Source organism: Nothobranchius furzeri, chromosome 11 (genome assembly GCF_043380555.1).
Source record: "Nothobranchius furzeri strain GRZ-AD chromosome 11, NfurGRZ-RIMD1, whole genome shotgun sequence".
In the NCBI taxonomy this organism is placed as follows: domain Eukaryota; kingdom Metazoa; phylum Chordata; class Actinopteri; order Cyprinodontiformes; family Nothobranchiidae; genus Nothobranchius; species Nothobranchius furzeri.
This window is the reverse complement of record NC_091751.1, coordinates 8,863,460-8,878,811: the sequence shown is the minus strand read 5'-3', so window position 1 is coordinate 8,878,811 and position 15,352 is coordinate 8,863,460. Positions and strand designations below refer to the sequence as shown.

At 51.9% G+C, this 15,352-nt stretch overlaps 1 protein-coding gene across 2 annotated transcripts in view; it reads left to right on the top strand.

Moving 5' to 3' along the window:
- LOC139073232 (uncharacterized) overlaps positions 1 to 9,218 on the top strand; it is an 831,732-nt gene extending 822,514 nt beyond the window's left edge. Inside the window, exons 1-2 of one of the 2 annotated variants that reach the window (XM_070556195.1) lie at positions 5,964 to 6,613; positions 6,674 to 9,218. In XM_070556195.1, coding sequence (XP_070412296.1) covers positions 7,159 to 9,174 — 2,016 coding nt within the window. In that variant the 5' untranslated portion in view covers positions 5,964 to 6,613; positions 6,674 to 7,158 and the 3' untranslated portion in view covers positions 9,175 to 9,218. Of the gene's footprint in view, positions 1 to 5,963 lie in introns of those variants that run through there. The other variant, XM_070556196.1, reaches the window with a different exon arrangement.
- Positions 9,219 to 15,352: the final 6,134 nt, after the last annotated feature.

Below are 15,352 nucleotides of genomic sequence, written 5' to 3'. Positions count from 1 at the left end.
AAGACGCTCCTCGGGGCGCGTCTTGCTTGGACCTCCCTCCTGGAGGCGCTCAGTCAGACCGAGTAGTGACATTTGGCAAGACGCTCCTCGGGGCGCGTCTTGCTTGGGCCTCTCTCCTGGAGGAGCTCAGTCAGACCCAGTGGTGACACGTGGCAAGACGCTCCTCGGGGCGCATCTTGCTTGGGCCTCTCTCCTGGAGGCGCTAAGTCAGACCCAGTGTTGACACGTGGCAAGACGCTCCTCGGGGCGCATCTTGCTTGGGCCTCTCTCCTGGAGGCGCTCAGTCAGACACAGTGTTGACATGTGGCAAGACACTCCTCGGGGCGCGTCTTGCTTGGGCTTCTCTCATGGAGGCCCTCAGTAAGACCCATTGTTGACATGTGGAAAGAAGCTCCTCGGGGCGCGTCTTGCTTTGTCTTCTCTCCTGGAGGCCGTCAGTCAGACCCATTGTTCACATGTGGCAAGACGCTCCTCGGGGCGCGTATTGCTTGGGCCTCTCTCCTGGATGCCCTCTGTCAGGCCGAGTGTTGACATGTGGCAAGACTCTCCTCGGGGCGCGTCTTGCTTGGGCTTCTGTCATGGAGGCCCTCAGTCAGACCCAGTGTTGACATGTTTCAAGACGCTCCTCGGGGCTTGTCTTGCTTGGGCCTCTCTCCTGGAGGCGCTCAGTCAGACCCAGTGTTGACATGTGGCAAGACGCTCCTCGGGGCGCTTCGTGCTTGGGCTTCTCTCCTGGAGGCCCTCAGTCAGACCCATTGTTGACATGTGGCAAGACGCTCCTCGGGGCACGTCTTGCCTGGGCCTCTCTCCTGGAGGCGCTCAGTCAGACCGAGTAGTGACATGTGACAAGACGCTCCTCGGGGCGCGTCTTGCTTGGGCCTCTCTCCTGGAGGCGCTCAGTCAGACCCAGTGTTGACAGGTGGCACGACGCTCCTCGGGGCGCGTCTTGCTTGGGCCTCTCTCCTGGAGGTTCTCAGTCAGACCCAGTGTTGACATGTGGCAAGATGCTCCTCGGGGCGCGTCTTGCTGGGGCTTCTCTCATGGAGGCACTCAGTCAGACCCAGTGTTGACATGTGGCAAGACGCTCCTCGGGGCACGTCTTGCTTGGGCCTCTCTCCTGGAGGCACTCAGTCAGACCCAGAGGAGACATGTGTCAAGATGCTCCTCGGGGCGGGTCTTGCTTGGGCCTCTCTCCTGGAGGCGCTCAGTCAGACCGAGTGCTGACATGTGGCAAGACGCTCCTCCGGGCGCGTCTTGCTTGGGACTCTCTCCTGGAGGCGCTCAGTCAGACCCAGTGTTCACATGTGGCAAGACGCCCCTCGGGGCGCGTCTTGCTTGGGCCTCTCTCCTGGAGGCGCTCAGTCTTACCCAGTGTTGACATGTGGCAAGACGCTCCGCGGGGCACGTCTTGCTTGGGCCTCTCTCCTGGAGGCGCTCAGTCAGACCGAGTGCTGACATGTGGCAAGAAGCTCCTCGGGGCGCGTCTTGCTTGGGCTTCTCTCCTGGAGGCCGTCAGTCAGATCCATTGTTGACATGTGGCAAGACGCTCCTCGGGGCGCGTCTCATTTGGGCCTCTCTCCTGGAGGCACTCAGTAAGACCGAGTGCTGACATGTGGCAAGACGCTCCTCGGGGCGCGTCTTGCTTGGGCTTCTCTCCTGGAGGCCCTCAGTCAGACCCATTGTTGACATGTGGCAAAACGCTCCTCCAGGAGTGTCTTGATTGGGCCTCTCTCCTGGAGGCGCTCAGTCAGACCCAGTGTTGACATGTGGCAAGACGCTCCTTGGGGCGCTTCTTGCTTGGGCCTCTCTCCTGGAGGCGCTCAGTCAGACCGAGTGCTGACATGTGGCAAGACGCTCCTCGGGGCGCGTCTTGCTGGGGCTTCTCTCATGGAGGCACTCAGTCAGACCCAGTGTTGACATGTGGCAAGACGCTCCTCAGGGCGCGTCTTGCTTGGGCCTCTCTCCTGGGGAGGCGATCAGTCAGACCCAGTGTTGACATGTGTCAAGACGCTCCTCGGGCGTTTCTTGCTTGGGCCTCTCTCTTGGAGGCGCTCAGTCAGACCCAGTGTTGACATGTGACAAGACGCTCCTCGGGGCGCGTCTTGCTTGGGCCTCTCTCCTGGAGGTGCTCAGTCAGACCCAGAGGTGACATGTGGCAAGACGCTCCTCAGGGCGCGTCTTGCTTGGGCCTCTCTCCTGGGGAGGCGATCAGTCAGACCCAGTGTTGACATGTGTCAAGAGGCTCTTTGGGCGTTTCTTGTTTGGGCCTCTCTCCTGGAGGCGCTCAGTCAGACCCAGTGTTGACATGTGGCAAGAAGCTCCTCGGGGCGCGTCTTGCTTGGGCTTCTCTCCTGGAGGCCCTCAGTCAGACCCTTCGTTGACATGTGGCAAGACGCTCCTCGGGGCGCGTCTTGCTTGGGCCTCTCTCCTGGAGGCGCTCAGTCAGACCTAGTGCTGACATGTGGCAAGAAACTCCTCGGGGCGCGTCTTGCTTGGGCCTCTCTCCTGGGGACGCGATCAGTCAGACCCAGTGTTGACATGTGTCAAGAGGCTCTTTGGGCGTTTCTTGCTTGGGCCTCTCTCCTGGAGGCGCTCAGTCAGACCCAGTGTTGACATGTGGCAAGACGCTCCTCGGGGCGCGTCTTGCTTGGGCTTCTCTCCTGGAGGCCCTCAGTCAGACCCTTCGTTGACATGTGGCAAGACGCTCCTCGGGGCGCGTCTTGCTTGGGCCTCTCTCCTGGAGGCGCTCAGTCAGACCGAGTGCTGATATGTGGCAAGACGCTCCGCTGGGCGCCTCTTGCTTGGGATTCTCTCCTGGAGGCCCTCAGTCAGACCTATTGTTGACATGTGGCAAGACGCTCCTCTGGGCGCATCTTGCTTGGGCCTCTCTCCTGGAGGCACTCAGTCAGACCGAGTGCTGACATGTGGCAAGACGCTCCTCGGGGCGCATCTTGCTTGGGCTTCTCTCCTGGAGGCCCTCAGTCAGACCCATTGTTGACATGTGGCAAGACGCTCCTCGGGGCACATCTTGCTTGGGCCTCTCTCCTGGAGGCGCTCAACCAGACCGAGTGCTGACATGTGGCAAGACGCTCCTCGGGGCACGTCTTGCTGGGGCTTCTCTCCTGGAGGCGCTCAGTCAGACCCAGTGTTGACATGTGACAAGACGCTCCTCGGGGCGCGTCTTGCTTGGGCCTCTCTCCTGGAGGCGCTCAGTCAGACCCAGAGGTGACATGTGGCAAGATGCTCCTCGGGGCGCGTCTTGCTTGGGCCTCTCTCCTGGAGGCCCTCTGTAAGACCCAGTGTTGACATGTGGAAAGGACACGATCACGCCGACCCTATTGTTGGAGAACCTGCTGAGTTCGTCGAACAAGTAGAGCGGGCACGCGCTTGTTTTAGAGGCGTTTTCGCGCAGCCTCTACCCTGCACGACCGCTCGTGGCCGCACTAGCTATATTTATCTTTATTTGTTTCACACACACACACACACACACACAAACACAAACACACACACACACACACACACACACACACAAACACACACACACACACACACACACACACACACACACACACACACACACACACACACACACACACACACAGGCCCTTGCGTGCAAACCCCGGTCAGGCCTGCAGTGTACACATCAGAGACATGATGTTCTTTCACAGAACTGAGGTTGTTCATTACTAAATGACTTTTACAGGAATATTGTTATTATACTATTCAACAGGTTGATCATAATAATGTGTATTAAACCCACAACCTACTACTGAGGACAGAGGGACTTTATTTAAATTAGTACTTAATGGAAACGATACATAATGATACATAAGAGCCATGTCATACATTCAGCCTAGGAATAGTAGCATTGTGCACTATTAAAAATATACACATCAATTGCTCGAATCCCATTGTTGCAAAGTAAAACTCTAATAAAACTCTAGTCTGACATCAACAGAGAAGACTTAGTGTATGTACTACAAATACAGCATTAGGATTTCGAGTGGACCGTGCACCTTGTGAACCATCAGAGGCTTATGACGCAACATATCTTCCAGTTGCTATTAGACAAGTTATAATTCTCGACCATTTTTCGGAACTGGTTTCTTGGGTCCGTGAGTAAATGCCAAATGAGATGATAGTCCTTAAGTAAGTTCCTGGCGATCCCATGTCACGCTCTTGCCCATCAGCCGGTGAACGCTGAGACGGAACTCGATGAGAGCGATGTATTTTTTAAGTGCTCCGAATGTACTTCTAACAAGCGTGCGATTCACTTCGTGAGTAAACCGCAGCTGCAGCTGATTCAAACAGTCGAACCAACCTTCTACATCACAATATTCGTTTTGTAGTTAGTCGAGTTACCTTTTGTGTGGCGCATGCACGGGTCGTTAGCGTCCAGCTCCCAGCTTAGAGAGTCCTGTATTGACACAGACGTCAATACATCTCGATGTCATGCAACACACAAAGTCTGTCGCAACCAGGTGGGTTAACACATGTACGATACCTTTTGTGTGGCGCATGCACGGGCCGTTAGCGTCCAGCTCCCGGCTTATAGAGAGTCCTGTATTGACACAGACGTCAATACATCTCGATGTCATGCAACACACAAAGTCTGTCGCATACAGGTGGGTTAACAAACATGTACGATGTGTGCAATGGCGCGCCCGTTTACAATGGGACACGACGATGATCATTGTTAACCAAACTCTTGTTTCTCACGACAGGTGGTAGCGTTGTCTCCTGCACCTTGTCCTAGTGCACAGAGGGTGTTGTAATGTGCTCGTCATAGTCGCGATCGTTGTCACTCGAATCCGTTGTTCTCACGACAGGTGGTAGCGTTGTCTCCTGCATGTTGTCTTCGCGTGCGGCAAGCGTTGTGCTGTGCTCGTTATGTTGAGGGTCTGACCTCATGAGGAAATTACTATGCAGTGATTTTCTCCAAAATGACTGTGCTTAAATTGCTCTGAAAAGCAAATAATCACATCAGCGCCAAGAAACTTCATTTCCCATGATGCTTTGCACACGGAAGCATTGTGATGACGTCACCGCCTAGTACCAGAAACACGGTCTGCGCATGTGCGGGAAGCCGTGGAGCTTTTCCCGCGAACTAAGACCATAAATCTTCAGCAGAGACAAAGAATCCTCGTTCTTTTGCCCAGGATACCTGGCGGTAAGGACACGCTTGTCAACGCTCCGACAAATTGAGCACGCGGAAGCTCTTAAGTGCCCAAGTTGAGCCCACAGAACTGCTGGAAACTAAACTGCAAGCCCATCAGATCTGCTCGTTTCTGCTCCCCTCCAGCTGATGTTTGAGGACACAGAACTGCGGAGGAAAGCAACAACTCCATCAAGCATGCTGTAAGTTATAACTCAGCACAGAAAGAAACTTTGCTGTCTCTGTCCAGCCCGTGGAGAAACACTCGTGAACGCCAAACAACGGAGAAAGCATCAAACCGACGGACGACGCCGAAAGCTGCGGAGAAACACGGAGAACCGTCAAATCAAAGAGGGAGGGACGCCTCGCTCTTCTGGTGATCAGCAACTCATCTCTTTCTCTCTCTCCTTCTTCTTCCGTTAACTCTATAGTCCAGAATAAGCAATAAAACCGCGCTATTGCTTAAAAAGTAGCTTCGTGTTTTCCTCTTTCGTCCCAAACACGTCCGTCGGGTCATTTTGAAAGAATAAACTGCTTATTGATCATTGTTTGGTATCTTAAAATGGTTTCTGTCATGGCCAGGCTGAAACTAAAAGATATTAATTTGTGATTAATCTTTTGTGTTGTTTCATGATCTTTTGAAATGTTTTGAGTGATTTAAGGTTAAGTTACTACTGATTCTAAGTGCTTTGGAAGTTAAAGTGCAAGTTTCCACCCACACTTTAGCCAGACAAAGGGGTCAGCCATCTTGTATTCAAGACTCCATTTTGAATCCATACACACGCACACACACACACACACACACACACACACACACACACACACACACACACTACTCCATTGTGAGAACAAAGGACCTCATTCATACATCCTCCATCACATGCAAACACATCCATCTTCAATCATATCACACGGTTATTATTCATCTATTCCACTGTTTATTCATTTGACAAATTGTTAATTAAATGTTATAAAATTCAGATTTTTGTGTCCAGTAGCTTTGTTGTGTCGAAGAGAAGTCTCTGCTCCAAGGATTCTACGAACTTCAAGAAAGACTGATAAGAGTTTTGGATTCATTTCCCTTTCTAATTAAAGGGTGGTGCCCCAAAGATATCTAAGAATATCTTAATTAATTAATAAATCAGTAAATAGTTCCATATTTACAGAATTTATTGAAGAATCCAAAAGTAAGTTAAAGCTTACGAATTGTTCGCTCCTAATAACCCCAACATTTTATTGGTGCCCCGTGTGAGGCTTGGATACACAGAGATTTCTATCCGGCACAAACAAACAAATAAATCCAAAGAGCTTGAATTAAAAATAATCCGTTGTTCAGCCTTGAACCAGCAACAGAGTGGTGCTGATTTCGCTGAGCAGGAAGCTGCATCGAACTCTCACCAGTAACTCAGTGCTTCTTTAAAGGTGCAACGTGTAAATTAATTCTGGTTAACCTTTTAGGTTAAAATTCAGCTTTTCCTTAAAGGTGCAACGTGTAATTAATTCTGGCTAACCTTTTAGGTTAAAATTCAGTTTTTCCTTAAAGGTGCAACGTGTAATTAATTCTGGCTAACCTTTTAGGTTAAAATTCAGTTCCTCATTAAAGGTGCAGCGTGTAAGTAATTCTGACTAACCCTTTTAGGCTAAAATTAACTGCTAATTTAGCGACTTTAACTCACAGTGGCTATTATAACTAACTGAAACCTTCACTCAAAGACTGATAACACCCTGTTTGCTAATATTCTGAAGGAATAACTAGCATATTTAACACTGCAAGTGTTGTAAGACGTTGCTATGGCAACGCACCAGCTTTTGCTAAAATACTGAAAGGAATAGTATTTTAAGCGTCAGTCACGGCATTCCGTGCAATCTTAAAACGCTAAAACCTGTGCGCACAAAGGTTAATTTAGTGTTTTTCTGCTACAAAGCTAGCAGTTGCTGCCCAAAAGGTGCAGTTTGAGCTATCTGCAGAAGCTCTACTAGGCTATTTTGGTTCGGTTGTTAAAATGGAGGGACAGAGTAGTGAACTGACCAACTCCCAGCAACCAGGTGGCGCTGCGGCCCACGACTATGAACCTGGCCTACTTTCTGGACAATTTTTGTCCAAACTGGTCGCGGTTGCTCGAGAACCCGACTACCCTTCTAGGGATGTCACTGAAGAACAGCTTGACGCTGTACTTGATCAAATAGAAAACCCGGATGGTACTAAACCAATCCAGGTTCACTTGGCTAAGTTAGCCCTGATCCTCTATCAGAAAGGACTCCAACATGATCGAGAGATCTTGAACCTCCAGAGTATGCTAGCTGAAAAACAGCGAAATGGAAGTCTGAAGGATGAGGAGGACGACGACACCCGCACCGATTCTGGGGAAGATGGGGAGAAGACCCCGCCCCCTTCTGCTGATGACAACAGACAGTGGGAAGGGGGGAAACACCTTGACTCTCTGGACGGACGCATGCCGCAGGGGAGAGACGAAGCTTATCTGTCCCAACCTTCGGCCCTTTTCCCTACACACACTATAGGGCATTCAGGACCATCTAGGGGCCGAGGGCAATTCGCCCTCGAACCCCAGGTTGGACCACCACCCTCATCTTCACGGTGTTCTCAATCTGTGAGAAGTCGACCAGCTGAGCGGCACCTCTATTTAGACCGCTCCCCCAGTCCACGAAGGGTGCAAGGTGCCGATTGGGGTTATGCACCCCAACCTGCACCTCAACCATCCACCCATCCTAGCTACTCCGGTATTCGGCATGCCGGTAACCAGCTGCAGGACAAAGCATCATACGCCAGTCCGTATCCGGACAAAGTGTATTACGCAGAAGCCCCAGTTGAAAGACGCAGGCTGCACTACGCCGACGTGCCCCGGGAGGAGGACCTCCCAGGACACCCCCGTGACGTGCCAGCAGCCCGTCACAGCATGCCGGACCCCGATTTGGGCCCCAGGAGTCAACATTGGGAGCCCAGAGCACACCAGCGATATCCAGCGCTCTCTGAGACAGACCGTGGGTCAGAGTCAGAGGATGACGCGCCGTACCGTGAGTCAGGGCTCCGTGTACGTCAAATTGAATCGCTAGCTAAAGACATAGAACGCTTTGATCCTAACACCAATGAATCCAACGTTGACGATTATCTCAGGGAGATAGAACGTTGTCTGCTTGATCTTCCAGCACCTTCTTCAAGGGAAAAGCTCAAGCTAATTTGGAAAACCACATCTAGAACGGTGCACGGTTTCATGGAAACTCTACCACCTGACATTCGAGATCGGTACTCCTCGCTCTGCCGAGCGTTGAGGGATGAATACGCCACGTATGCAGACTCTGCGTCAGCTACAATGGGGGCCTTCTCCATCAAACACGGGAGGAACGAACCCCCCAGAGAGAATTATCGCCGACTCAAAAGTGCTTATTTCCAAGGTCGAAACGGCCCTGGGCTCGAGGAAGACCCTGCCTTCAGATCCCTGTTCATTCACAACCTGCACGAGTGTGTTCGCTCCGAAGTCTCAATGTATTGTCGGATGAAAAAACTGACAACTCAGGAGATTAGGAGATACGCTCAACAGGCTTGGGAAGCTGGCGGAAAGCCCCAAAAGCCTGACGCACATCACCGCGTCATGCACCTAGCTCCCGACACCGAGCCGCGTTTGGAGCTCGAAGGCACAGAAGCTCCACCCACTAAGCCAAAATCTGCTAAATCTAGACCTGCTAAACCACGAAAGCAGTCCCAATCTCCTCAACAGGGGAAGGGGGGTGCTGATTGGCCGCCTAGGTCTGGACAATCAGACAGGAAGTGGCCCAACCAAAACCAACGGCAGGCAGGTCGGAACAGTGGAAGGTTTAAGGAGCGCCGCCCACAGGTAGGTCCCGAACACAAGTCCGCAGGTGAGTACTTGACCAAAGCCGACCTCCAGGAGATGTTTCAGCAGTTCCTAGCTAAACAGAAGGAACAGCTGAGATCTGCAGATGAGACCCCTGCACCAAAGTCTGCTTCTAAGAAGCCAGACCCAGAGCCAACGTCCGCATGACTAGGCGTGGCTCAACCTCCCAGCGTGGCCAGGACCTACCTGATCAGCTGGGGGAACACTACTGGTAGATCACAGGAGTCTCCTGAAATCTACCCCCTGAGAGAAACCTGATGCTAAATTTCTGAAGTTCCTTGGTGACTTAACAAACCATGATCATGCTCGCCGTTTGTACTGTAGCACCAACGTAGGTGGGTGCATACAGGTTGATGCTCTGCTGGATACCGGCTCAGAAATCACCCTGATGTGCTCCACATTGTTCCATCGCGTGTCTGACACCATGCGGTCGCTCGGGAAACCAGTCCAGGTTGAACCTTGTGACCTGAAAATCACCAGCTACACCCAGACCCGGGAGTGTATCACTCACCGGGCGTGGCTGGACATCACCTTCCAAGACATGACTCTGGTTCACCCGTTTTATGTCTGCCAGCTAGACACTGAACCACTTCTCATTGGTCAGGACCTGCTTGAACGTCTAGCTCCCCTCATCGACTGCCAGAAGGGTCAACTGTGGGCCCAGGTGGACACACCTAAGCCCTGGAACCCAGATAGCAGCCGACCATCCTCCATTCTTGAAGTCAGCATAAGTGAGCCGCAAAACCCTTGTTCCAAGGTCATGCCCCTCCCTACGGCTCCCACAGACGATGACCGCCTGCAAAGGCATGAAACCGCTCCTGGAACTCCGTTCCGCACACATTCATCTTTTCTCTGCTCGCTGAAGAACGTCAGCCTGCAGCCATATGCACCACACATAGTTGGTGGTCCTACCATCAACTGCACCCACATCTCAGATGCTCGCCTTGCTCTTTGGTCTGAAAAGTCAGCCATCAGCCAGCAGACGTTTGAACACCTGCGTCAGAAGGACCCCCTTCTGGTCAGTGTGACACGTAGCCATCGGCTCTTGTCACCTACTTGGCCGCAGAGGCTCCTGAAAGCGCCAGAGGTCTGCTCTCTGACTATCCAACTTGGAGCAAGACAGAACACACATACATTCAGCATCATACCACAGCTTGATCCACCTGCACTCATTGGAGCAGATCTGCTGGTTCGACTAGGTGCCCAGCTGGACACTTGCAATCAAGTCCTTTGGGCCCGGGCCACACCTTCCTCTGAGCCTCGCTCAGAAGGCCCTGAACACTTGCTGTCCGGTCAGACCATTCCACAGGCCTGCCGTGCAGTGGTTGAGGCCAGCACGGTTCTGCCCCCACAGGTCAAAGGAGTGCCTGTTCGTCTGACCCTGATGAAGCATCAGAAGCTGCCAGGCACCCAGGCCTTCTTCCAGCCATCACCACACTTCTTGGAGCTCAACTTAGCCGTCTGTGGCACGCCACTCTTGGAGCTGAACAATCGTTCTGCGTACTTGTTGGTCGAAAATCCGACCCAGAGTCCTATCCACATGCCGGCAGGAAAGCCCTTGGGCATGCTGATAGATAGCTCATTCCATGACTTTGAACTTTCAGTCCCCGTGATCGGACAACTTCCGTTGTTCTTGAACGACAGACAGGTTGGTGCAGACACATTCAGTACTTTCCCTTCACAAATGATTACCATCAAGCTGCATGAAGCCCTTCCTAAGGAACCCATTTGCAGTGCAACCTTAGATACTGACAGCGGTCAGTGTCTAACGGTTTTTGCAATAAATACTCAACCCTCTGAGTCACCGGTTGAAAGCCCGGAACACCAGAGACCCTCCTCCTCTGAACCTTATGACGGCTTCGAGGCCGAAGTCAGCCAGCAGCTTGACAAAGCGGATGCGCTGGAGTCAGAGGAGCAGAGAGCAGCGCTTAGAAGCCTGTTCTATGAGTTTCAGTCCATCTTATCCAGGGACTCCCTGGACTGTGGACTCACAAACCTGCACACGGTTCGCATTCCGACGAACCCGAATGCCCCTCCTACTTTTGTACGTCAGTACAAGATTCCCCTCGCTGCTTATGAGTCGATCCAGGAGATCCTCGATCAGCTGAAGGAGAAAAACATCATCAGAGAGTGTAACTCCACTTACAACTCTCCCATCTGGCCGGTTCTGAAACCGACTGGGAAATGGCGTCTCACCATAGACTATCGTGCACTGAACAAACAAGTACCTCTCTCCAGGTGGCCTATGATCCATTTAGATCAGGAGCAAGCCAGAGTCAGAGATGCTCGTTTCTTCTCTACGGTTGACGTAGCCAACGGCTTCTGGACCATGAAGGTTGAGCCGGCGGACCAGTATAAACTGGCTTTCTCCTTTGGAAATCGCCAATATACTTGGAACCGCTGCCCCTTTGGCTAATCTAACTCACCTGCCGAGTTCAACATCTTCCTCCACAAAGCCATGTCAGATGCTGCTTCCAGAGGGAACCTCATATATGTCGATGACATCTTGATGAGGAGTCGAACCTTCGAGGAGCACCTGGCCGAACTCCGTCACGTGCTGCAACAGCTCGCTGACGCCGGAGCTAAATTGGCGATTCTCAAGGGACAGTGGTGTCGAACCAAAGTGGAGTATGTTGGACTGCTGGTTGGCCCTAATGGAGTCGAGCCCCAAGCGGGACGCATTAGAGCCATTCAGGACATCAAAGCCCCAGCTAATCTGACTGAACTCAGGAGCTTCCTCGGAGTCTGCAACTACTCCAGACAGTTCATTGAGGAGTACGCTGAAACAGCGAGGCCCCTCACTGAGCTGCTTCGGAACGACACACCTTTCGTGTGGGACAGACCCCAAGAACTCTCCTTCCAGTTCCTAAAACAGAAGTTGGCGTCCGCACCCTGTCTGGCTTACCCAGACAAGGATAAAGAGTTCTACATAGAGGCTACTTTCTCCTCTCACTGCCTGAGCGCTGCTTTGAAGCAAAAACACGATAGGGACATGAGAGTTGTGGCATACGCCAGCAAGCCTCTGAGCAAGGTGGAACTCCAGTTCTCAGACTGCGAGAGAGCTCTCCTCTCTACAGTCTGGGCCGTCGAACACTTTCGTAGTTACATCGGTGGACAGAAAGTGATCATTGAAACGTGTCATCAGCCCGTCACCTTCCTAAACAGCCAGCGTCTGCGCGAAGGAAGAGTGTCAAACAGCCGCATTGCGACGTGGATGATGGTGCTCCAAGGATACAACATTGAGGTCAAGTATGGTCAGAACACCAAGCTAGCGCTAGGACAAGGGCTAGCAGGCTGCCAGCACTGTGACTCTGACTCCGTCAGGGGCCCCCTGGACACACCTGCCGCAGTCTACCCAACCGCATCCAATCATCGCTACTTTGATGAGAATGTTTGCCAAGGGCTTCCGAAGGTTTACACTGACGGATGCGCCTACCTTCACGAAGGCCAGCTCCGTGCTGGGGTTGGAGTCGTTTGGGTGGACTGTGACACTAAGCAACCAAATCACTACCGGTTGGGCCAAAAGTCTAGTCAGTACGCCGAAATTGCTGCAGTGTTGATAACCCTCCAGCAGGCGGCAGCCTTGGACATCACTCAAATCGTCCTTTGCTCAGATTCAAACTACGCTAGACACAGCTTCATCTCTCACTTCCCCATGTGGAAGGAGAACCACATGAAAAACGCCAGGAACAGAGACGTGAAACACTCGGAGTTATTCCTAGCGTGTGATCTGCTCACCACTGAGAAAGGCATAATGGTCTACTGGAAAAAGGTCAAAGGTCACTCCAGGACCATAGGTCCGGAGAAAGATGGTAATGACGAAGCTGACCGCCTTGCTAAGCTCGGTGCTGACCAGGGAACCTGTTGGGAATTCAAAGACGAGTGGCTTCCAACCAAGGCCGTTCACGAGGTCTGCGCGATTACTCGTCGACATGCTAAACAGGCAGACGAACCTCGGACCGTTGGGGTACCCGTGTTTCTAGGCAGACAACCACAGGACGCGGACCTAGTCACCATGCAGGAACAAGATCCTGACCTGAAGCTCATCCGCGAGCTTCTCCAAAAGGGACCGATGCCTGAACAACCGTCACCACCTACTGGCGCAAGTCGAGATTTGGTAACCCTGCATCGTCAACTCACGCATCTGAAACTACAAAACGATTTGTTAGTTTACATGCGTGACGACCACAGCCCGCCGCGCTGGGTTGTTCCACTCGACCACAGAGGAGTGATGCTTGCCTACGCCCACGACACTCCGGTTGGAGGTCACCGCAGAGCAAAAGCTACCCTCGCGTCACTGACAGAAGTAGCATATTGGCCGTCGATGTCCAAGGACGTACACAGCTATGTCCAAGGCTGCCTCATCTGTGCCCAGTTTCAATCCTCCCAGCCGCTTGCTAGAGCACCACTGCAACGCAGGGGAATAACCTTCCCTTGGTCCCACCTGCAGATCGACTGGGTTGGACCGGTTCCCAAATCGGCAAGAGGAAACAAATATATGCTAACTGTAACTTGCAGTTTCACAAAGTGGGTTGAGTGCCTTCCAGCGCCAAACGATACAGCCGTCACAACCGCTGTACTGCTGATTAACCACGTTTTCAGTCGACGGGGACTTCCACTCTGCATTGACTCTGACCGGGGAACTCATTTCACATCCAGTGTAATGACGTCCCTGTTTGAACTTCTGGGAGTGGAAGTGAGATTCCACCTCCCCTATCACCCACAGTCATCCGGACAGGTCGAACGGATGAACCGCACGGTCGTCTCTATGCTCAAAAAGTATGTCTGCTCCACTGGGAAGGACTGGGACGTTAAGCTCCCTCTGGTCCTGATGGCCATACGGTCTACTCCCCAGCAATCCACGGGGGTTACGCCCTTTGAGATGATGACCGGCAGACTGATGACTCTACCACTGCACCTCCTGTATCACCCAGAGGATGTCAGTGTTGCCACTGCCTATACCGCTCATCAGTATGTGGCAGACTTGAAAACACACCTCAGAGCTACGTTCGCGCACGCTCAGAAGAAACTGGAGACCAACGTAGAAGGCGCTAAAGCCTACTACGACCAAAAGACAACCAGCCGCGAATACGAGGTGGGTGACAAAGTATTCTACTTTCGGTTCGCCCAACCGGCACGCAAAGCTAAGAAGTTCCTGCCCTGCTGGTCAGGACCATTTGAGATCGTGGCAAAACTCTCTCCAGTTGCATACAGGTTACGCATCACCAAAGCGAGACAGGAGCCTGTCTACAAATGGGTGCATGCAAACCAAATCAAACCCTACGTCAAACCATCCCCGCGGGTACAGAGACCAGACTCCCCGCAGGAGGTAGACGTAGTCGCTACATAGTTCTATGCATGGAAATGGAAAAGGGGGGAAAGTGCACGTTTAACCCACTAACATGTACTAACCGACAAAGAACCAAGCCGCCCCCCGCCGTCATTTTCACTAACCAAGAGAAACTCCTCCTAGAACGCTAACAGGAAGTACTTACTAAAACCTTACAGGGTACTCTTGTAACTGTCAACCTACATTCTGCTCTGATTAATGAATCTCTACGTGCAATCAAGACTTTGTCTGAAACCATACATCAGGATATTGTGTACACATGAGTGGTGAGAGATTTGATGCAGGACCTGCTCAGGGAAGTAAGTTCCACGCTGGACAGCTTGGTTGAAAGTCGTATTTCCCCGTACTTGGTACCACTGGACCTGCTCAAAGATAGCTTGACAGCTGCTACCCCTCTACTGTGCACCTTTCACAAATCCACCTAGCGTACAGCCTAAGTAGTGCAATGCCCATTCACGTTGGAAAAAATTAGAACTCGGTTTCCTGTTACATGTTCCCATAATTGTGACAACTCACATCTATAGGTTTAAGTCGATGCTGAACATTGGTATTTGAAAGGACGGTAGGCATTTCCACTTTGAACTAAAAACCTGGCACTCCATCACCTCAACCTCGAACAGCATGATTCGGAGATTGAGATCATGGACGCTTTCCAGGGTTATAACTTTACCATCGATTTAGAAATTGACCAACAATTACTGATTGAAGGAACCAAATTTGTTAAGTTCACACAAAACCCGCGTGAACTTACTTTGACGCCCAAGACGCTACATTGACACAGATTATACCACCTTAATCTGCACATTGGTCGCCCTGGGGATGGGATGGCTCATCACGGCCGTGATTGCTTATTCCGCCTACAGGCGTGTTAAGAAACTCCAAGATAAGAAGCACTTGCTCACCTACGGTGTGCCTCGTAACCGCGTTCGGGGAGACTCCAAGCGTGAATGTACCACACCTGTCTAAAGGGGGTGA